This window comes from Rhinolophus sinicus, chromosome 10 (assembly GCF_057876585.1).
Source record: "Rhinolophus sinicus isolate RSI-liver-muscle chromosome 10, RSI-T2T, whole genome shotgun sequence".
NCBI classification, from domain to species: domain Eukaryota; kingdom Metazoa; phylum Chordata; class Mammalia; order Chiroptera; family Rhinolophidae; genus Rhinolophus; species Rhinolophus sinicus.
This window is the reverse complement of record NC_142510.1, coordinates 14,228,870-14,250,526: the sequence shown is the minus strand read 5'-3', so window position 1 is coordinate 14,250,526 and position 21,657 is coordinate 14,228,870. Positions and strand designations below refer to the sequence as shown.

At 53.5% G+C, this 21,657-nt stretch overlaps 2 protein-coding genes and 1 long non-coding RNA gene across 4 annotated transcripts in view; 1 reads left to right on the top strand and 2 right to left on the bottom strand.

The window, feature by feature from the left end:
* The window catches only part of LOC109439324 (uncharacterized), a 139,199-nt gene that overhangs the window by 64,860 nt on the left and 52,682 nt on the right, over positions 1-21,657 (top strand). The gene's annotated exons all lie outside the window — the stretch shown is intronic.
* Positions 9,247-14,215, bottom strand: PRSS21 (serine protease 21). 2 transcript variants are annotated; one of them, XM_019719588.3, is made up of 7 exons: positions 13,861-14,215; positions 13,733-13,762; positions 13,613-13,639; positions 13,241-13,406; positions 12,070-12,353; positions 9,877-10,031; positions 9,247-9,577 (listed from the first exon to the last, which is right to left on the bottom strand). In XM_019719588.3, the coding sequence occupies exons 1-7, from the start codon at positions 14,048-14,050 to the stop codon at positions 9,353-9,355; spliced, it is 1,077 nt and encodes a 358-aa protein (XP_019575147.3). In that variant the 5' UTR covers positions 14,051-14,215; the 3' UTR covers positions 9,247-9,352. The 2 variants fall into 2 exon arrangements, with proteins under 2 accessions (XP_019575147.3, XP_088657452.1); XM_088801326.1 differs by having other exon boundaries at positions 13,613-13,762.
* On the bottom strand, positions 15,449-20,058 carry LOC109439313 (serine protease 33-like). Its single transcript, XM_019719581.3, has 5 exons — positions 19,930-20,058; positions 19,252-19,414; positions 18,467-18,741; positions 16,866-17,032; positions 15,449-16,158 (listed from the first exon to the last, which is right to left on the bottom strand). Exons 1-5 carry the CDS (start codon positions 20,048-20,050, stop codon positions 15,889-15,891), a joined length of 996 nt encoding a protein of 331 aa, XP_019575140.2. The 5' UTR covers positions 20,051-20,058; the 3' UTR covers positions 15,449-15,888.

Sequence of the window (21,657 nt, the reverse complement as noted above, 5' to 3'; positions counted from 1 at the left end):
CAACCATTGAGAAGAGCCACAGGGAGTCAAGATAGGGGCTGAATGGGGGTGTGGGTTCTGGAGCCAGATCAGGTCCAAGTCCTTTCTTCTCTACTTGCTAGTCATGCGATTTAGGGAGCGTATGTCACCTCTGTGTGCCTCGAGTATTTCATCTGATATATGTGGATAATGGTAGAAACTACTCACAGGGTGTTATGAGAATTTAACAAGATGCTTCTCCAGCTAAGGGTCTGAACACCAAAGACTTTATGCCACGTGGACAGGTATACAAGGTTTTTCTTTGCAGCATCCTTTGAAATCACAGATTAAAAACAACAAGACTTGTCCGTCTAGAGGTGACCCGTTACATAAATGATGCTGTCATCCATACAGTGGAATACTACACAGGTGTGAAGAAGGAATGAAACACTCCTGCCGCACTGACACATTGCCCAAGGACACAGGCCACTGGAGACACGAGGGCTTAGAATGTCCCATTTGCCTACAAGTCTGCAAAGAATGGCCTCATGTGTGCACAGACTTGCTCTGGGAGTGCTGACTCACCAGGAGCTGGGAACACTGGTTTCATCAGGATGGCAGTGCTGGAAGGACTGGAGAATGGGGTGGAGGCCCTGTTAGCTGGCACCTCCATTATCTACAGCAGGTACCAAGGGCAGGGGTTAGTGACGATGGTCTGCAGCCGAAGCTGGCCCTCTGCCTGTTTCTGCACAGCCCATGAGCTAAGAACACTTTTTACATTTTTTTAAATGGTTAGGAAATACCCAAAAAAAAAGAATAGTATTTTGTGTCACAGGAACATTCTATGAAATTCCAGTGCTATCACCCACCAATAAAGTGTTACTCATTTGCATATATTCTGGGGCTGCTTTCAACTACAGGCGGAGCTAAGTCCTTGTGACAGAGACTTTAAAAGTTAGGAAACCTAAACTGTGTACTCTCTGGCCCTTCACTCACAAAGTCAGCAGACCCCTGGTGATCCCTCTTCCTGGGAACAGTTGCAGCCCTGTCCAGGGTGCTGGACACACGGGCTGGGAGGTCAGGAAGGGCATTCCATTTAACAAACACAACAGAGAGGTGCTCTATGCTGAAAACTGTGCCCTTTCTTCTGACTCTGCAGTGGTTTCCCTGGAAAGGCTCCTTGATGCTCAGGCCTCCCATCCCCCAGGCTCCAGAAACCTCCTCCTGAAAGGAGGTGGAAGAGGCCTAGGACCTCACAGCACAGCTCTGGGAGGCAGGGGCTGGCACGTTGCACAAAGGGGCTTGTGTTTCTGCCCCAGTTTTTGCGAGTTTTGCTGCCAATTCAGGCATTTTCTTTCCAGCTCCAAGCTGGCAGGGTTTGGCGCCCAGAGAGTGTGTCTGGGCGTGGACTCCAGGAAGCCCCACCTGGGGTGGGAGTTGGAAGAAGAGACAGGTTTCTGGCCTGAGCAAAGAGGGGATAACTGAACTTGCCCGAAAGCACACATGAGGCACATTTTCATAGAGCTGTGAACATAATTATAAGGGATGCACGTTCACACACATATGCTGGCCCACAAATGCACCATGATACACACACACACACACACACACTTACTCACTACCGCCATGCACAGGAGCTTGCACATGCCCTCCACACACCTGCATAAGCTCGTGCACACCTGCGTAGGAGGCCTCGAGCCTATAGGAGACCCTCCTCCTAGGTCACTCTGGCTCAGTGCTGGCCCTGAGCCTGAGGGAGACTCAACACAGGCCCTTTGTCCGTTGGGATCAGAGCTCCCCATGAGGGGATTTACTGGACGTTTACAAGGTCATAATCTCCTCCATGGGCGTGCCCCAGACCTCATTCTGCCAGGAGCCCCAAACAATGGGCCCTTCTTCCAGCACAGGCAGGCCCTGGCCTGGCTGGTTTGGTTTTGGGGATGGGGTGGGGGGGTGGTCAGGGCTGGCTTCCCTGAGCTCCCTGCCCTCTGAGTGTGGAGTTTGGGCATCCTGAGGCATAGCAGACAGGAGGGGCTCCATTCCCTGCCCACTCATCTGGCCAAGCCTCCCTGCCACCCTATTTGGGAAGCCCTCAGCCCACCTTGGAGGATGGAACTGTGTTACTGGTTCGGGTCTCAGGGTAAGCCTGGCCTGGCTGAGACTCCCAGGGCAAAGTGGGGGAGCTGGCTCCTTCACATGGCTTCATCTGATCCCTGGGGCCCCAGAAATCAGAGGAAAAAGCCTGCTGGTTGGGGGACGGGCGTGACCTTTGTGGCCTTTGCTGGCCTTTGTGTTTTTCCCTTGAGAGGCTGCTGCCAGGCAGAAGGCCCACATTAAGGGGGGGGGGGGGCAATTTGGCTTTGCGTTTCTGAAACTCTCAGTGCTCTCCCCCTCATTCACTGACTCACTCATTCCAATTCTTAATTGGATGCTGAGCTCTAAGCTAAGCATTTATCTCCACTTTTCCCCAAAGAAACTCAATCCTTTTCTTGGAAAACCAGGACACCTAACCACACATTTTGTCTAATCTTTTATGTAATTCAAATTCTATTCGTGCAAGTGTTGAAAAGAAAATGAATTCTACCCAAGTGGGAAACTGAGGGAGGCAGGGGATACAGGTTGTGATTCCCCAAGGCTGCCGTGGCACGTGTACTCGTTACCTGGTGTATTAGTCAGCATGGGCTGCTGTAACAAACACCATAGACTGGAACACTTCAACAAGAGACTGTACCCTACCTGAAGTCCCCAGAACTCCTGCTCCCAGCAACACTGAGGCCTCTATCCCCATTAATAGGACACCATCTTCCTCCCTCCTTTGAGAGACTCCACCATATCTCTGAGGCCCAGCTTTCTTAAAGAATTATTCTCTTTGTAAATATCTCCCTGTTGTTTTTGAGAGTTTGGAGGTGTCTTGACAAGTAGGCAAGTAGGTCTAGGCCTCCATCCTGACCCACACCCTAGACATCTTTCCATCTGCCTGTCCTTTGAACCTGCTTTTCCAAACAGATTTCTGGAACAATGTTCAAACGAAACTATGATTATTTCCAGATGATTTGATTTAGGACATTTTTCTACTTCTCTGGGTTTTTTTGGTTTTTTTTGTTTGTTTTTTTAAAGATTTTATTGGGGAATGGGAACAGGACTTTATTGGGGAGCAGCATGTACTTCCAGGACTTTTTTCCAAGTCAAGTTGTTGTCCTTTCAGTCTTAGTTGTGGAGGGCGCAGCTCAGCTCCAGGTCCAGTTGCCGTTGCTAGTTGCAGGGGGCGCAACCCACCATCCCTTGCGGGAGTTGAACCGGCAACCTTGTGGTTGAGAGGACGCGCTCCAACCAACTGAGCCATCCAGGAGCTCAGAGGCAGCTCAGCTCAAGGTGCCGTGTTCAATCTTAGTTGCAGGGGACGGAGCCCACCATCCCTTGCGGGACTCGAGGAATTGAACTGGCAACCTTGTGGTTGAGAGCCCACTGGCCCATGTGGGAATCGAACCGGCAGCCTTCGGTGTTAGGAGCACGGAGCTCCAACCTCCTGAGCCACCGGGCCGGCCCTGTTCTTTTCTTTAATTGCTTCAATTTTTTAAAGATTGTACCAATTCTATAAAAACAAAGTGATTATTCTTTTAAAAACTGAGATGCATTTTTTAACCTACAACTTCACAAAGGATATAAAAGTGGAAGGTCCTCAGTGTCGGGAACACTTCAGGAAATGGGTCCCTCTTACTTTGCTGGGGGAGTTTCCTGGGGACCTTCTCAAGGTTTAAAAACCTGTAAAAACATGAAGCCCATTTGATTAAAGCATTGCACCCAGAGATAAGTTATCCTAAGGGATGATTAGAAAGATGTGCCAAAATTTGTAAATAAAGATTTATATGAAGATATTGTTTTTAATTTGTCAACAAGTCAAATATCCAACAACATGATATAGGTTAAAGTTTGGTTCTGGTGATTTTCAAGAATTTCCTCTTATGCTCCTTTCTAATGAAAGTCCGTTGTTTTTATAATTATCGTGAAGCTATTTTTCCTTTGCCAAGTAGTCTGGTTATGAAATGACAGAACCATTTCTCCTGTTCCCAGCTGTCCAGGGCAGTGGCATAATCAGACTGAGAACGACAGGCAGCGTGCAAATTCCTCTTCAAACCATGATCCAGTTCTTACATTAAGAAGAAAACAGGCCTCCTTTGTAGGCAGATGATCTGGATACGTGGCTTTGCACCTGGCCGCAGACCCAGAAAGGGGGAGACATCCTGAGGGTGGAGAGAAAGGGAGACACCCGTGAAGGACGCAGAGAGGGGCTGCTCAGCCTGGAGACTGAGAATGGGGTTGATGGGAACAGGGAGGCAGGGGTCTGGGGTCATATTGACATATATCGCAAATAAGCATTGCTTTAGGCACCTCAAGTTACCTTCATTTTCACATACCTGCTTTATTCAGTAAACATCCAGTGAGGACCCAGGACTTCGTGCCATTTTCTAACCTGGAGATGGGTACCTGGGCAACTTAGACAGTGAGGTCGCATCTCACCAGCGCCCCCCGTTCGCACATGGCAGGGACAGATGCTGAAAGGAATGCCATTTTACTGAAGAAGACTCCACCTGAGAAGATGGATGTCTGATGAGGGGATCTTACGAAAAGAAGCATCCAAGGGAACTGCCAAGATCCAGCTAGGCCCTAGCGACCATGGGACAGCATCTCACAAGTCTCTTATGAAATCCCCCCAAACCAGGGTTCCGTGGTTAAGTAACTTTGCACAATGCTGCCTACTATATTTCCTCTTACACATTCCTGATGCATTTCAGCACAAAGTCATTGAAAGGTCTTGCAACAAGAAAACAATTTCACTTTTCCAAAAGTCTGTGATCATAAAATCCTCTTACAAATACAGTCCACTAACATCTCTCGGAAATAACGTTCTGTTGAAACCATTGCTGAAGAGGAACCGTGGGTGAGGAGGATGGCTGGGCTGTCCCAGGATCAGGCTGGAGACGGGAAAGTAAAGTGGTCATGTTGGCTCAGTTCTCATGCTGGGATCTCAGGAATTGGCAGTTTCTTCATCTCAAAGTCCAGCCGGGTGAATTCAGAAAATAATAATATGACGCCAGCACCTAGCATATGCATAGTGCTTCCTCTATGCCAGGTATGGTTCTAAGCACCTGATATATTAACTCATTTCATTCTCACAACAGTCTATAGGGTATGTACAAATTTTTCGATACGAAAAACTAAGTTGAACTCTCATTCGTTGCTGGTGGGAACACAAAATTGATACAGCCACTTTGGAAGACAGACATGTCTCCCAGGCTGCTGTACAGTTAGGGACGCATCTAAATCCAATTAATGCCCACAGGGCGACCCACAGGGTCTTCCGATGGCCTGAGGAGGACGGTTTCTTCAAATAAGAGAGGGTCTCCCTAGAATAAAAAGGGACGGACCCATCTGTTTCTGAGGTTCTCCAGAGGTAGATGCTGAGGGGCATCAAGTGTGAGGGAGGGAGAGATAAGGGGGCATGAGGACAGCAGGATAGCTAGCTGTAGCCTGCTTCTCTTTTGGGGAGACACATCTGCGGGGTCTAGGGGGTCCTGCGTGGAGCAGGAGGCAGCCTGGCCGGAGGCAGAACTGTCTTCACTCTCTGTGCACCAAGTGGTGACTCCTTTTCTGTCTCTGTCCCCAGGAGCCCATCAGTGTTGATGTGGGATTTCCTCCCTGGGCCAGGAGAGGGCGCTGTCCCAATCTGCAGCGAAGCCTGGGAGGGGTAGAGCCCTGTCACTCAGGTGTGTGACAGACCCCCACCTGCTAGGAGGGTCAGGGAGATGAGGCCTTCAGAGGCCATCCCAGGCTTTGTCGAGGGGGCAGCCCAGGAATCCCCGTGGGGCCAGAACCAGCCCCTGCCCTTCTCAGGAGAGGGGCCTGGAGAGCCACCCCCCAGATCATCTCCCCTCTCCTGGTTAGGCTCAGCCTTGAAGCAAGTGTGCCCCAGGAACTCCGAGAAGAGAGGAGATATAAATATTTCTTGGTTTTGTTCAATATTTCTTGTTTATTCGTTGACTGGATGTCGGCCCAATGACTAGGTGGTGCTCCTGAGAGCAGGCCCCGGTCTGTCTGGGTTACTCGTGAGTCACCAGCTCCAGGAAGAGGGGATTGCACTCCCCACCCTACCCCACCCTCACCCTCACAGCAGGACCTGCATTGGGTCTGGGGCTCCTCAGTCTGGATCCCATGTCCTCTCGGGCCCTGGGTGAGCCGGTCAGCTGTCCTCTTCTCATTCCGCCTAACACCATGTCTTGGGTAACGTCACCCAACACAGCTGCCAGGCTGGGCCTGTCTGTCTTCTTGGTGTTGACTCAGGTGCTCCTGGGCCAGGCCCCTGCTGGCCCCACTGGCTCCCAGCCAGGCCAGGGGCCAGGTCCCAGTGCCAGTTCCCGGGAAGGGATCAGTGCAGGGCTCTTGTCCCCTCCTGGACACACAGTGTGCCCAAGGCTGGACCTGAGCAAACAGCTGGTGACATGACTGGGCTCTACTTCACCTCCCAGGACCTTCTGCCTCCCTTCTGTTCCCTATCCTGGGGGCTGATTCTGGCTCCAAGGGGACCTTCCCTGTCTCCTCAGGACATTGAGGAGCTCTAACATGCGCCTCCCCAGCCAGCTGGGGTTGTGTGTGGTCACCTGGGACGTCTGCCCCAGATACCCATTCTGACACGGAAGGGAGCTGTGCAAAGTCAGGTGGATGCCACTAGGGGGCTCCCTCTCTACAGCCTTCTGTCCTCACGTCCCCTCTGAATCCCAAGCCCTCTCCCACTTCCGCCTCATGTTAGGTCCCTGGTGGATCTGATGGGACCTTGCTCTCACCGGCAGGGCTGGGTCAGCCCGGCCATGTCATGGCTAGAAGCTAGAGGACATACTGTTTCATTTTGGATCTTGGGTTTGTTGCATAGTCCTGACTCCTTCACCCGAGGGTTTCTGATTTTTTTTCTTTCCTTAGAAACATGACTGCTGTACTTTATTTCTACCATCTTGAAATTTCTTGTTTATTCTAGTTCCTAAGTCCATTCCATTTCACAGCCTGAAGCCTGCTGACTTACTGTTCTGATTGCTTTCTGGTCCAGCCACACTTACCTTTGAATCTCTTTTCAGATCTCCCTGGATAGGTTCCACCATTTTTGTATTCCGCATCTTCCTTTTCTGAGTTTTCACCCTAGATTTGCAGGAATGCAGGCTTACATTACGTATTATTTTTCTATTGTTGCCCTAACATTACCACACACACTCAAACAACGTAAAACAACGTTGTTTGTGGCCTAAAACAACGTAAGTTTATTGTCATAGTTTGTAGGCTAGAATTCTTTTTTTTTTTTTTAAAGATTTTATTGGGGAAGGGGAACAGGACTTTATTGGGGAACAGTGTGTACTTCCAGCACTTTTCTCCAAGTCAAGTTGTTGTCCTTTCAATCTTAGTTGTGGAGGGTTCTGTTCAGCTTCAAGTTGTTATTCTTTCAGTCTTAGTTGTGGAGGGCGCAGCTCAGCTCCAGATCCAGTTGCCGTTGCTAGTTGCAGGGGGGCACAGCCCACCATCCCTTGCAGGAGTCAAACCGGCAACCTTGTGGTTGAGAGGACACGCTCCAACCAACTGAGCCATCCGGGAGCTCAGCGGCAGTTCAGCTCAAGGTACCGTGTTCAATTTTAGTTGCAGGGGGCGCTGCCCACCATCCCTTGCGGGAGTCAAGGAATTGAACTGGCAACCTTGTGGTTGAGAGCCCACTCTCCAACCAACAACTGAGCCATCTGGGAGGCAGCTCAGCTCAAGGTGCCGTGTTCAATCTTAGTTGCAGGGGGCAGAGCCCACCATCCCTTGCGGGACTCGAGGGATTGAAATGGCAACTGGCCCATGTGGGAATCGAACCGGCAGCCTTCGGAGTTAGGAGCACGGAGCTCGAACCGCCTGAGCCACCGGGCCGGCCCCTGTAGGCTAGAATTCTGACAATTATCTCACTGAGCTACAACCAAGGTGTCAGCAGGCTGCATTCCTTTCTGGAGGCTCTAGAGGAGAATCCATTACCTCACCTTTTCCAGCTTGTACAGGCCGCCCACAGTCCATGGCCTGTGGCCCTTCCTCTGTCTTCAAAGCCGGCAGGCAATGACGGGTCGTGTCCTTCTCATATCACGTCACTCTGACTTCCTCTTCTGACTCCTTCTCCCAGTTTTAAGGACTCTTGTGATGACACTAGGCCACCTGGACAATCCAAAAAATCTCCCCATCTCAAGTCTTTAACTGAATAACATCTGCAGAATCCTGAGGGGCTCAGTAGAGAAGTGCCCACACCCAGTGCCCTTGCCCTCCAGGCACCCAGTGCAGGGGTGCGTTCCTCGTGGTTTCTCAGAGGGCCCTAGCAAGACTGCAGCTCAGTTGCCCATAGCAGTAATCTCCTCGTTCAGGCAAATATCACTGGGTTCTGCCTTTCCTGCCTCAGTTTCCCCACTCCTCACTGGGGCTTCTTGGTATCACCTTCCAAATAAACTACCCGCACCTCAGTCCTGGTCTCAGGTTGGCCTTTGGGGAATTGCAGTAAGACCAGGAGGACGCTGATGTCTGTGTGATGGGGACACCAGCATGATAACTGGGGGTGTTTCCTCCAGAGTACCCTGTCATTCAGGGTGTTATGCGGGGTCTCAGCTCCCGCTCCCCTCACAAGGATGCAGGATATGGCGAAGCCAAAAAGGAACACCCAGAGAGCCATAGACAGGGGAGTCATACCACCACACTTGCGCTGGCGGCTGGGTTGGAGACACAGGAAGCAGGAGCCACACGATCTGCAACCCACCGTCCACTTTTCCGCCAACCAATGTCACTTGCTAGCTGCAATCTGCCGTGCTAACTTGCAATCCGCGCTTGCTAGCTCAGCCACAGCAGTTATATCAGTGGCTAATGGCTAACTGGTAACAGCTGATGGCCAACTAGTCACAGCTGACGGCCATCTACTACCCAAGCCAGCACCTTTCCATGTGAGGCCGAGAGCCTGGACACTGCTCTCCTGGTTCTGTCCCAACACCCCCCCACTCCTGTCTTCCTAGCCCCCACAGTCTCTGATGCTACTAATGTCCTTCCATAAATTATCTTTCTGATTGAACTAACCTGAGTGGGTTCTGCTGTTTGCAACCCAAGCCTGTATGGTGCAGGTGGGTGGAGAAAGATTGAGGAGTTAGGGAGTGGGCTTGAGGTGGACGGGACACGGGTTACCATGATGGTGTCTAGGAAGCCACGGGAGTCCACAGAATTCTCTGCAAGGCATTAACTCGAACATGCAAACGTATTTATTAGAAGTGGGACAGAAGGGGGCTGGGCCTGATGCAGCAGACTGCCCTGCTCAGGGGCTGTTAGGCTCAGGCCAGCTGCGGGAACAGGGCAGTCAGAGCAGTGGGCGGAGCACCAGCAGCAGCAGCAGCAGCAGCCAGGGGTCTGGCATGTGAGTGTCGCTGCGGACCATCAGCATCCGGATCCAGTTGAAGTGCCTACTGACGTTGGTGTAGACACCAGGCCGGTTGGGCCTACCACAGCCCACTCCCCAACTCACGATTCCAACCTGATACCACAGCCCTTTCTTTTCGCAGGTCATGGGTCCACCTGAGTCACCCTGGGGAGCAGCATGGGTGAGCCTGGCCTGGGTCAGGGCAGGAAGGGTTAACAGAGAGGCTGGGAGAGCGGGAGGGGCTGTGGAGCTGGGCAGACCTGGTGCAAATCCTACTCCTCCCCCTAGAGGCAATCAAGTCTCAGTTTCTGCATCTGCAAAGTGGGACCATAGTCTCTAACCCCCCGGGGTTGCCAGGAGGACCAAATGAGGCACAAGGATACAAGTGGCTCTCAGGCCTGGGGTTGGGGTGGCGGGAGGCTGGGACACATGAGGGCCTGGTTGGAGTGGGGAGAGACACTCACGAAGCAGGAGTCTTTGCCACCTTGCGCATCGCCAGCACAAATCATGTCTCCCCAGATGTCATAGGTGAAAACAGGCTGTGAGTAGAGGTTGTTACACATGGTGGTGTTTATGATGCCGACCTGCACTTCCTGGAGGATGTAGGGAGATGGCAGCGCTACATGGGAGTTGAGGGGACAGAGAAAGATGGCATCCTGAGCCTTTCCTCTGCCAGCTGGTTGGGAGGAACGGCATAGGCTATACGGGTGGGTGGGGTGTCCCTGGGACACCCATAGTGCCTTGATGAGTCCTCTGCTCTAGTCCAGCACCCAGCACATCACAGGTGATGAGCAACATCACAGAAGGACCCAGTGGCTGGACAGGCTGTTAGAGCTCCTCCTGGAGACTCGGTTTCCCTATCTGCAGCATGCAGATGACAGCCCCTGCCTGAGCCAGTGGGGAGAGACCTTAGCATGCACCGTGGGGGCTAACGCGGCTGATGGTCTGGGGTTAGTACAGTGCAACTGTAGCAGCCATGTGCCTGAGCAGGTGGGACAGCCCATGAGCTTGCTCCCCTCATGTCTGTGAATACTCCAGGGCCTGAGCTGAGAGCTTTCCTACGTGCTCTTAGGGCTCCCGCAGCACCCCCAGGATGCAGCACAATCATGACTCACTTTCAAGTAAGGAAAGATACTGGGGGAGGGTTCCCTCCCCCACCCCTGGCAAACCCCCCAGGGAGATACCAGAGCTTGACATGAACCCGGGGTCTGTCCGATTCCTAAGTGCAGGCCCTGGTCACCACCTTATCCTACAGAGGATGCTGACGGCAATAACACTAAAGGCTGACATGTCGGTAGAGCCTCGTGTCTGCCAGGGACTCTGCTAAGCCTTATGCAGAACCGCTCTGTGAGGTGGGAACGGTTGTTACCCCATTTTACAGGTGAGGAAGCTGAGGCACAGTTAGATGAAATGCTTGCCCGAGGTCTGCCAGCTAGCACATGGCAGAGCTAAGTTTTACACCAGGCAGGGGGACACCAGAAGTTGCCTGCCATCTGTGAGAAGGAGGGTGGAGCTTGGGATTGGATGTGACCACCTGCCAGTCTTGGGCCAGAGAGAAAGGGAGCAGAGTCTTCCTGGCTGGGTCCCCTGGCTCACACTCTTTCAGCCCTTTGGGCCCAGGGAGGTCTACAGCAGGGGCACTTTGTCCAGCCCTTCTAGGGGAAAGGAAAGCACCCCACCTCTAGAGGGAAACAGGTCTAGTGTTGACTTCCCTATCACCCCTGCCAAGTCCAGATGTGTGACCTTAGGGACACATCACTCCCTCGAGGCCAATAAGCTCTGGCTTCTCCACTGACTCCTGGGGCCTCGGGCAAGTTCCATACCCTTGTCAGCTTCCTCATCTGTAAAGTAGGTGTAAAAATGTTCCCAGCCTCATTTGCAGGTAGGCTCCAGAAGCAAGACATCCCGTGCCCTGCTCACTCCTGGATCCCTACCGCATAGACCAGCGCTGGGCACACAGGGTGCCTGCAGGAATTTTCTCTGTTATTATTACTGTTGTGAAAGGTGAGGCAGGAATGGACCAGGCCAGGGAGCAGTGTAAGGGGCAGTCGACATGGAGGGACTATGCCCCATCTGGGGGGCTAGAACCCCCTGGGCACCTGGGGGGAGGATGTGCCTAGCGGTTTCGGGGGATTCATGGTAAGGGATAAGCTGGTGGCAGCTCATGCTGGCCTAAGGACCCCGGCAGAGCCCGAGATTGGAAGATAGCGAAATGGGCTCAGCATTCCAGGAGAGTGGGCCAATGTGGATGGATAAAGAAGGTACGGAGGAGCCAAAATGGGGAGGCTGGATGGCCAGGTGAGGTTAAGCACCACACGGAGGCCTTTCTGACATGGCCCCATCCACCTCTCCTGCCAACAACCCTGCAGGCTGGGAGTGCGGCTGGCCTCCCTCTCACCGCTGGCTTCTGGCTCTCAGTTTCTGGTGGGGGAAGGGGGAGAGAGGGAACTGGATGTGGGTACAGAAGCTCCTGCCCTTTCTTCACAGGAAAGAGAAAAGAAAAGCAGGTAGGGAGAGAATTCTGAGCAGGCCGGGGTGGGGGGATGGGAGGGGCAGCTATACACAGACCAGGGTGGGGGCTGTGCAGCGGGCACAGGGGGCACAGGGTCATGAGCCTGCTCCCCCACCCCATCCCCACCACCAGTTCCCAGCCTCACCCTTATCTTCTTCGATGTCCCCCCAGCCGGTCACCCAGCAGTCACTCCGGTTCTGGAACTCAGTGGAAGAGGCCAGAATACAGACGGGCTGGATGTACTTATTGTAGGTGACAGAGGATGACAGCCTCAGCAGGGCAATGTCATAGGCTGAAGCCCCAAGATACATGGGGCTCAGAATGATCTCTTCCACCTGGTAACGGTTGAAGTAGGCCTGCAGGTTCCAGATAGACGGAATGGCAGACAGCTCACCAAACTGGACTGTCCACTCATAGGGGTCATTGTACCTGGCAGAGAGGAGAGCAGTGAGGGGTCCTTAGTGGAGGGTGTGCCATCTGAGCGCACCTGGGCTCCGCTCCCTGAGGGGAGACTGCCAGGGGAGCTACTAGGGTTCATCCCGGACTCCATGAGTGGTGAGAGCCCAGAGGCCCAGAGAGGCAGTAACCAAAGCCCCAGAACCTGGGGACTTAGGGGGTGGGGGTGGGGCAGGAGGGTGCCGCCCCCTGTGGTCTGACCTGGCCACTCAACCAGCCTATCACCTCCCAGAACTGTTCTTAAAAAAGAATAAGGAGGGGGCAGCCTGTTAGCTCAGTTGGTTAGAGCACCCTGCTCTTAACAACAAGGTTGCCGGTTGGATGCCCTCATGGGCCACAGTGGGCTGCACCCTCCACAACTAGATTGAAACAACTACTTGACTTGGAGCTGACGGGTCCTGGAAAAACACACTTAAAAAAAAAAAAAAGAAGAAGCAGATGCACAGGTGCCAAAGTGGGACACTCAGCAGGGTGGAGTCACAACAGCTTGAGGGCCACTGTCACCACAGGCCAGGCTCTGTGCCCAGCACTCACCCACCTCAGCTCCTTCCTCCCACGTGGTACACCTCCAGTGGAGGTGGGATATGGAAGGTGAAGGCTGGTGGTGCCATTTGGGGAAAAGAGAACAGGAAGGAGACAAAGAAGAGAACCAGACACAAATGTGTATGGGAATATTCTGGAAGACCCTTCTGGAAAAAAATTAAACAGGGTTCCCTGTAAGGGCACCATCGGGAACTCGCGTGGATGCAACCAGCTGCAGTGGGGCCTGGGACTCAGGAGGACACGAGGGTCACATCGGTGTACAATGTGCGTGGTGCAGACCACGGCCTGGGGTCAGCCCTCCCAGCCCCCAGACTCACTTTTCGAAGCAGTGCGCAGCAGAGAGCACCCAGCGCCGGTTGAGCAGGCTCGCTCCACAGACGTGGGAACCCCATACGCGCAGGCTGCCCTGCCAGGGCCAGCGCCCGAGCTCCGCGTCCTTTCCACCCACCACACGCGTAGGCAAGGCCCGTAGGCCACATGGCCCTGGGATGGACAGACGGACAGGCGGCTGAGCTGCATGAGAAAGGCCCACCTGACCGGCATCTCCTACCAGAGAGCGCGAAGGGAAGGGACTCCCCGGGAAACCACGAGAGTCCTGGCATCGTGCTGTCCAGGGAGAAGGGAACGCTGGGGCCCTCCCCACATGGTCAGCATGCGCCCGCCCCTCCCCCCTGGGGCCCATCAGTTACATGCGAGCAACGATGAGTTCTCGAAACCTGGGGCGAAAGACATGAAAAAAACGATGAGGCACCGTTTAAGCTCCGGCCCAGGTGTCCTGCGTGAGGAAGCGCGCGTCCTGGGCCCCTCACCTGGAAACATTAGGTCCTCATCCTGCAACTCTGCAGGGAGGAGAGAAGGTGAGCTCTCCTCGGTCTCCATGTGCCCCATCCGACCCCCATCACCCCTAGGTCGGCCCGCAGCGCCAGCCTGAGCTCACCCTGCAACTGTAGTTCCACTCGCACCAACAGCTGCACCAGCAGCAGGACCCCGACCTGAGCACCCATGGCCTCCTCTCCCGCTGCTTGGCGCCCCCTCTGCTTCCGCCTGCTCCAGAGCCCGGCTGGGGCGCCCCCTGGGGGAGAGGGAGCGGCGGGAACCCTAGCCGCCACCTTCCCCCAGCTCGACATCTCTGAGTCCCAGCGCTTGTGGAAACATCAGACCTCACAGTACCCCATTTTGAGCTTCTCTTGGGCCTGGGTCCCCAACCACACCCCTTGATATGGCCCAGGAACCAGTGCACCCAAACAATCCTTTCCTTGTCTGCAACCCTGGGACCCTAGCTGCCACTTGCTGCCCCCTTTTCTACCCACTCCTCCTGCCAGGAAGAGCTGAGTCCCTGGCCCCCAGCCAGGACTCCCGTGACAGCACACGACGTCTTCATTGAGTGCCCCTTGGGGGGCTAGCACTCTTGGGATGACCCAGGAAGGGAAGATCCCTTACCAGACTTTCTTTGGGAAATGATGGCCTTGGGTCTTGTCTCTTCCTGAGCTGACAACCAGACTAGTCCCCGCCTGCCCAGGTTGCCCCCTGGTGGCAGGCCCCAGCCTGTCTCGTCACCATCTGGATTAAATTTTGCAAGTTGAAACTGTCTTTTGTAAATGTTCTTGCCTGTGGTACTGAATGGAAGAAAATCACCAAAATGGGAGAGACACTGCTAGGTTGCCCATCCCAGTGTCCCTGTGACTGGTGATTCTCTGTATGGGGAGATGTGGCGGTCCCAGGAGGGCTGTGCCTGCTTGGTGGCCCTCTGTGTGTCTTGAATACCAGCAGAGATATGGAATTCACAGAGATGAGTTACTCAGCATTGGCTTCTAGGGGTCCCTCCAGGCAGGGGAGCCAGTCTGACCTCGCAAGTGGAGGCTGCAGCGGGTGGAGGATCCTTGCCATGGGGCCAGTGGGGGTGAGGGCTGTTGAAGAGGGTGTGACCACTTGGCTCAGCCACGGATGGGAGAGCCAAGCTTAGGGCTAGCGGTTGGGGACGTCGTGGAGCTGAGGCTTCCACACCTGCTCTTCCCTCCTCCTGTCCGCCCTGTGCAGTGCCCGCAGGGACCCCCATTCACACACTCTGCTTCTGCCTGAGGGGTCTTCCCTGTGCTCCCTCCTCCAACTGCCAGCTGACATATTTCCAGCCAGTTCCCAAGCTTCCCTGGAGAGACAGGTTAGAGACGGAAGGAGAGAGAAGGAGAGCAAGCTCAGCCTGGCCTGAGCCATTGCTGTTTGTGCCCGAGGTGAGGTGGATTCACCCCAGGCCTTCCCATGACCCTGGGAATGACCCCCAGCCCTGCTATGACCCCAGGGCCTCCCAGATGTGTTGCTCTGCCACCCACTGAATGTAAAGACAGGGCTGCTCGGGAAAACCCTGTCAGGTAAGCCCTGGAGCTTGCAGCCCTCGTTTTCCCTGTCTGAAAAATGGAGATAATAGTAATGTACACCTCGAAGTGCTGCTAGGAGATCCTGTGACGTACACCCTTCCAGCTCCCGACGTATGGGAAAGACACCCACAGGAGGAATGGCCCTCTGCCAGCTCATCTTTATTGCCTTTCAGACAGACATGCCTGCAAAGGGACCAGCCCAGCACCGGGGACTGCAAATCTCACTTCCAAGAGTCCCAGAACCCCCCACAGGAATCCCTGAGCCTGAAAACATGCAGGGAGTCAGCTGTGGATGGTGGGTGAGAAGTGGGGAACACTAGGCTCTGTCCCTGGGGGGGGGGAAGGGTGAGAGGGCAGCTTATGACCTATGGGGGACATATGAGCCTTCTGAAGAAGGAGAGATGTGGGGGTACTAGAGTGGGGAGCTGTCTGAGGGGGAGGGGCCAGAGAAGATCCCTGGAGGACAAGGTGGAGGCAGCTTTCAGGGGAGGATTTGGGAGGGGGTCCCTGTGAGAAGCTGCTTACTGCATTCCCGGCAGGGAGCAAGGAGAGGGCATGAGTTTGAATTATGGGAGCTGAGGTGTCAGAGCTGGTTAAGCAAGCCCCAGGGAGAGAGGGGGTGCCCCTAGTGGTCCCAGAAACAGCAATAAAGCAGAGAAAAAGATCCCAGCGAGGCTTGGAGAGATGCTTCCGTCATCTGCGGCTGAGTTCTGGATTGTGCTGAGAATCCATGTGGTATAGACGCTGACGTTGGTGTAAACACCCGGCTTCTTGGGAAGGCCACATTCGAAGCCCCAGCTCACTATCCCTGCCTGGGTCCAGATGCCATCAATGTTACAAACCAGGGGGCCTCCGGAGTCACCCTAGGGAGAAAGAAGGAATCCGGAAGTGTAGGGCCAGAGGGCGGGCTGTGCGGGGCCAGCTGCCCTCCTTACCCAGGGGGGATATTGAGGTTCACAGGGCCCCCCTCAGTCCCACAAACCTCCCTTCAGCACTGTTGGCCAGGTCATCAAGGAGGCTTGGATATTTCTGGAAGGCCGCAGGATTGGCTGGTCTGGGACTTAGGGATGAAATACTTGGCAGGTGGGACAAGCAATGCGACGGGAATACTCTATTCTCTAAATAAAACTGTTTTTTCCAAGGAGCATGTCTGTGTTGCTGACAGTGGTGTTTGCTTTGTTTTTGATGAAAATTTTTGACTGAGATAAAACAGTACAAAGAGGTGATGGGAGCTAAAGCGTGTTTTGCCTGTAAAAGCAGACAAGGAAAGATAAAACCCACCCACCTCAGAAGTGACCTGCTCCTTAGGAAATTTTGTTCAAAGTCTCCGAGTGTTATTTTTTGGAAAGAAAAAAGAAATTTCTGGCCCCAGAGGAAAGCTTTAGGGAGAGGGGTATGTCACAGTTTGCTTAAGCACACTTGCAGGAGGTATTCTATGTTTTGACAATATTTATAAGGTATTTGAAAGGGGTTCCGAAACAGTCTTTTTCTTTTTGAATTGACTGTTATATTTAGAAAAATGTTGCCCTCGTCGTCTGCCTTGGGGTCCCCACCAGGAGTGCTTGCTCACCCCGCAGGCGTCCTTCTGGCCACTCTCGAAGCCAGCACACAGCATGTCTTCCTTGATAATGGGCTCCTGGCTGGGGATGCCGGAATTCTCGTGATAGTAGGTGTCGCAGGTCTGGGTGTCAATGAGAGGCAGCGCTACTTCCTTCAGGGTAAAGGGTGGCGGGAGCGCTAGGGTGGGGAGTAGAGAGCAGAGCTCAGAGGGGACGCAGTGGCCTCCTGGCTCTCAGGGGGCTTGCCCACACTTTGATGGACTGATGACAAGAAGTCACTTCTGCGTGTCCCTCCCCGAGGAACAGGGGCCCGCATTTGTGTTCAGGAAATACCACACCAGGGTAGCAAAGTGTTTAAAATTCAAAATGCTAGGAAGACCCGTTCTTGTCCTCCCCGAGGCGGACTGGGCAGAGGGGTGTTGAGCTCCTCAGCCTCGGCCTTCCCCCCAGTGCAGGGAGGGGGGAAGACGGACACAGTGGGCGGCTGGACACGAGCTGAGACCTGGTTTCAGGGTCTGGGGCTGGCCATGGACTATGGTCAAATCAATTCCACCTAATAACCCTACTCTTCTGGGCTTTCCAAGGCTCAAGTCAAAAGGGGGTTGAATAGTGCCCCTCAAAACTTCATGTCCACCTTGAACCTCAGAATGTGAATTTATTTGGAAATAGGGGTTTTGCAGATGCAGTTAGTTAGGATGAGGTTGGACTGGATTAGGGTGATTATCCTTGTAACAGACAGTAAAAGAAAAGACACAGGGAGACACACAGGGAGATGGCCACGTGAAGACAGGCAGAGACCAGAGTCATGCACCCACGTGCCAAGGAGCCACCAGAAGCGGGAAGGAGCAGAAAGGAGCCTCCCCTACAGCCTCTGGAAAGAGGGAGGGCCTACGACATCTTGATTTCAGATTTTTGGCCTCCAGAACCGGGAGAGAATGAATTCCTGTTGTTGTAAGGCAGTGTGTGGTCCTTTGTTATGGCAGCCCCAAGACACTGATCTGAGATGATATCACAAAGATGAGGAGGAAGAGGATGACGAAGATGATAGCAACGATAGTTGCTGATAAATATTGACAACTCACTCTTGCCCGGCCCTGCTGGAAGTGCCTGAAATGCATCATTCCATGTAACCCTCGCATTGACCCCTTGCGGTTGAGATCTCCACTTGCCACAGGAGCAAACCACGATCTGGCGAGGCTGGTGGAGATCAGCCAGCCAGAAAGAGGCCAGGCAGTTAGGCTCTGCCCCAGCCCCATGCAGACTGATGGGTGAATTCTGTAAATGCATAGCTGGCACAGGCACTAGCCCTTCAGAATGGTCTGGACCAGGTTGGGCCAGCATTCTAGAACCCTCTGCTGGGCCCAGCATTAATCCTTATGTTATTGGATGCTGGGAGGATGGATTGGAAGCCCAAGGTGGGATCTGGGGTGGCGGGCTGATTCTGCATTAGCATGGCAGTATTTCAGAGCCCCCCCCCCCCAGCCGGGGCCATGCCAGTGAGGCCTGAGTGGGGTTAGTGACAGGTAAAGCTGGCCCTAGGGAGGGTGTCAGGATCAGCTTCCAGTGAGTCACCCCCGCCCACCCAGCCCCACCACCCGCTGGACCTCCTTACGTTGAGTTGTGCCGATGTTCCCCCAGCCGGTGACCCAGCACAAGGTGCCGTGACCCAGTGGGTCTCCGGGTTTGGGGAGGCAGACTGGGAGGATGCGGTCACTGAAGGTGACAGGGGAAGCCAGCTGCACTAGGGCGATGTCCCCGCCTTGCACATCCTTGTAGCTTGGGTGGATGATGAACTGGGCCACGGCGCGGAGCTCCTGGGCCTCGCCAGGCGGGGGGTAGGAGGAGATGGTGCCCAGCAGCACCAAGTAGCTGGACAGCGGCTGGTTCCTGGAGCCAGAAGTCAAGGGGGTTATAAGGCTGTGCCCACGTCCCAATCTTGATTTGAGGGTCTTAACATTGCGAAGGGATGTTTCTGTGAGATGAGCATATACCAGCAATGACAAGCACCCTGTTTAATCCACATGCAACCCTGCAAGGTGCCCAGTTCTCCCTCTGTTTGTTGGGAGGTGAAACCACCTGTCCAAAGCTTGCCCAGCTGGTAAGTAATGGACCTGGGACCTCGGGTTCTCAAAGGACATCCTGACCTGGGAGGTTTTGATTTCTGGGGAATGAATAACTCCCAGGAGGTGGACAATGGGAGGGCTGGCGCTGGGTCTGTCTCTTCCCCTGCTCTCTCCCCAGTGCCCAACGCAGGGATTAGCGGCATCCCGAGCGCATACGTGAGACATCCCCAGCCTGTGTCCTGCCCAAGTGGGCAGAAGGCTCCTGTTCAAATGGGGAAAGGAGGGTGTTGGGGAGGGGTGACAGGTAGGTCCCAGCTGGCCTGCAGATCCTCACCGGTCCTTGCAGTGGGCTGCAGTTAGCACCCAGTCCTTGGTGATCAGCGAGCCCCCACACACGTGCTCTCCATGCTCCCTCAGGCTCACTTGCCATGGCCACTGGCCCGGCCGGGCATCCTGGCCCGACACAATGCGGCTTATTTCACGTGGGCGTCCACACACTGCGGGGTGAGGCAGTGGGTTATACCAAGTCCCCTCTGTACTCTTCCCCTCACCCTGCAGACGTGCCCTCATTTATATCTGCCCCTCGTGGGCTGGCATCTTGTCCCCTGTGATGCAGGAACCTCTCCTCATGGTAGGACTTACGACCCTGGGGCAGGTGTATAGCAGCTGAGTTGGGGGAGGTGGGAGCTGGGGGCCTGGATTGCTCAGCCAAGCTTACTGGGGAGAGGGAATCTTGGAGCAGCTGGGCTGGGGCTTCTGGGGAGGGTTTGAATGCAGTGCAGTAAATGCAACACAAAATGCAGCAGGCAGTGGGGTTTTGGCAGAAGCTGTGAAGGTGCTGAGTCTGGGGGAGTGGATGCTGGCCCCCAACGTCTGGGTTCCTTACAGGACTTGCCCAAGTAGAAGGCTACCAGGGGCGGAGCTGGGGTTACACACCTCTCTTTATCTGCCCCCCAAACCCAGGCTCTCTCTCCTGCAGTACCTCTCTCCCCCACCCTGGTATTTGTCCTACCTGAGTCCAGTTTTATCGCTATGGCATTTGTTGGGGTGAAGTTGAATGGGAGAGCTGGGGGGCTTCCCTGAAGGGCTCTCAGGTGGAGGGAGAGCAGGATGGCGATTATGGCCAGCTCCATGTTACCTTCCGGCAGCCACTTCCGGGTTGTTTCTTGGGGTCAGAGTCCTCAAACACACTCAGGACGGAGAAGATGATTGCAGCTCCAGTCCAAGTTTCTGGGTTCGCCCTTGGGTGGGGCTGACACCTCCACTCCATGTCCTCAGGCCTTGGGCCCTTTCACCCCTCCTAGAAACATCCTTGGCAAGACCTTCAATCCTTCCCTCCCCTGCCCTGGCTCTGGCATCACAGCACCTAACTCCCCCACCACCTATGGGGTACTTACTGTGTGCTGGCACTCTGCCAACCATGCTATATCTTCTTGCCTGATTTCCCAGAGGTTATTATGACCCTATCTTACAGCAGAGGATCCAAGACTCTGATGGTTGAATGATTTGCCCAAAGCCCTACAGGTGGCAAAGCCAGATAAAATCTACTCGGCACCCTACACAGTGCCCAGCAACCCTGGGAGAGGGTGGAATTGTAGACCCTGGGGCATATGCCACTCTTCCCCCTTGACTATTCATTTTCAACCTGGGGCTCTCAAGGGCCTAAGGTGGGGCCAGGATGCCTGGGTCCTGAGAGGGGACCCATTATTCAAGGAGGTAGAGCAGCTGGAGAAGTGGGATTCTCAACCTGAGAAGATGACGGCCCCCTGATACCCCCCTCTGACCACAAATAGCAGGCACCTTGATGTCCATTGCCTCTGCCCTGGCCTGCAGCTGTGACCTTGGCCCTCTGAGCCAGGGGCCTTACAGCTGCTATATGGGTCAGAAAGGGATGTGGGAGATTTATCCTGATTCCTAAGCTTTTTCCACTTCTCGAAAGAAAATTACCCATCCTTCCAATGCCCTCCCCCCCACCAATCAACCTAAGTTCCAGGCAGCTCCCCCCTCCAAGGGGCTCATTACCCCTGGATGGCACAATGGGTCTCAGCAGCCCCCAATGCTTGATTTAAGCCAAAATCATGCTCAGTGAATACTCAGGTGTTACTGCTTTTTCTCTCTACCCCATACTTTGATTTCTGAGAAAAAATTGTGGATTTGTTTCTCAAATACTTAGAACATTTTTTTAAATGTATTTCAAAGCTGTTGACGGGGGCTTAAAGGCTCATGCCTCTTACATCTTTCCAATGACTGATCAATGTAAAATATCCCTATATTTCATTGGGTTAGCCTTGGGTTCTATTTTACATGAGATTATCTGATATGTGATAGTCCACAGCTGCTTTCCTATTATTTGCAATTTCTTCACCAATATATTTTTTAAATTAAGACAAAATGAAACAAAGACATTTAGAAAGAAATTACAAAATAATTAAATGTCTTAACTTACTTGCCTTGATGGGAATATACTTGCTGGAATACTTGCAAAAAAAAGTGAATAATTCTATTAACAGTAATAAATAATAAATAATTCTATTAACAGTATTATCGATTTTTGTGACTACAAAAGTTTTTTATGATTCACTGATACATTATGGGGATAAAGGCACATCCTGCCTCCTTGAGCTTGTGTTTGAGAACTCCTAGATGATCAGAATTATGGAAGAGCCCATGCATTTCACAGTAAATCTGATTTAAAGACATCACAACAGTCCTTACCATCGTCATCAATGAGTGTTGCTTA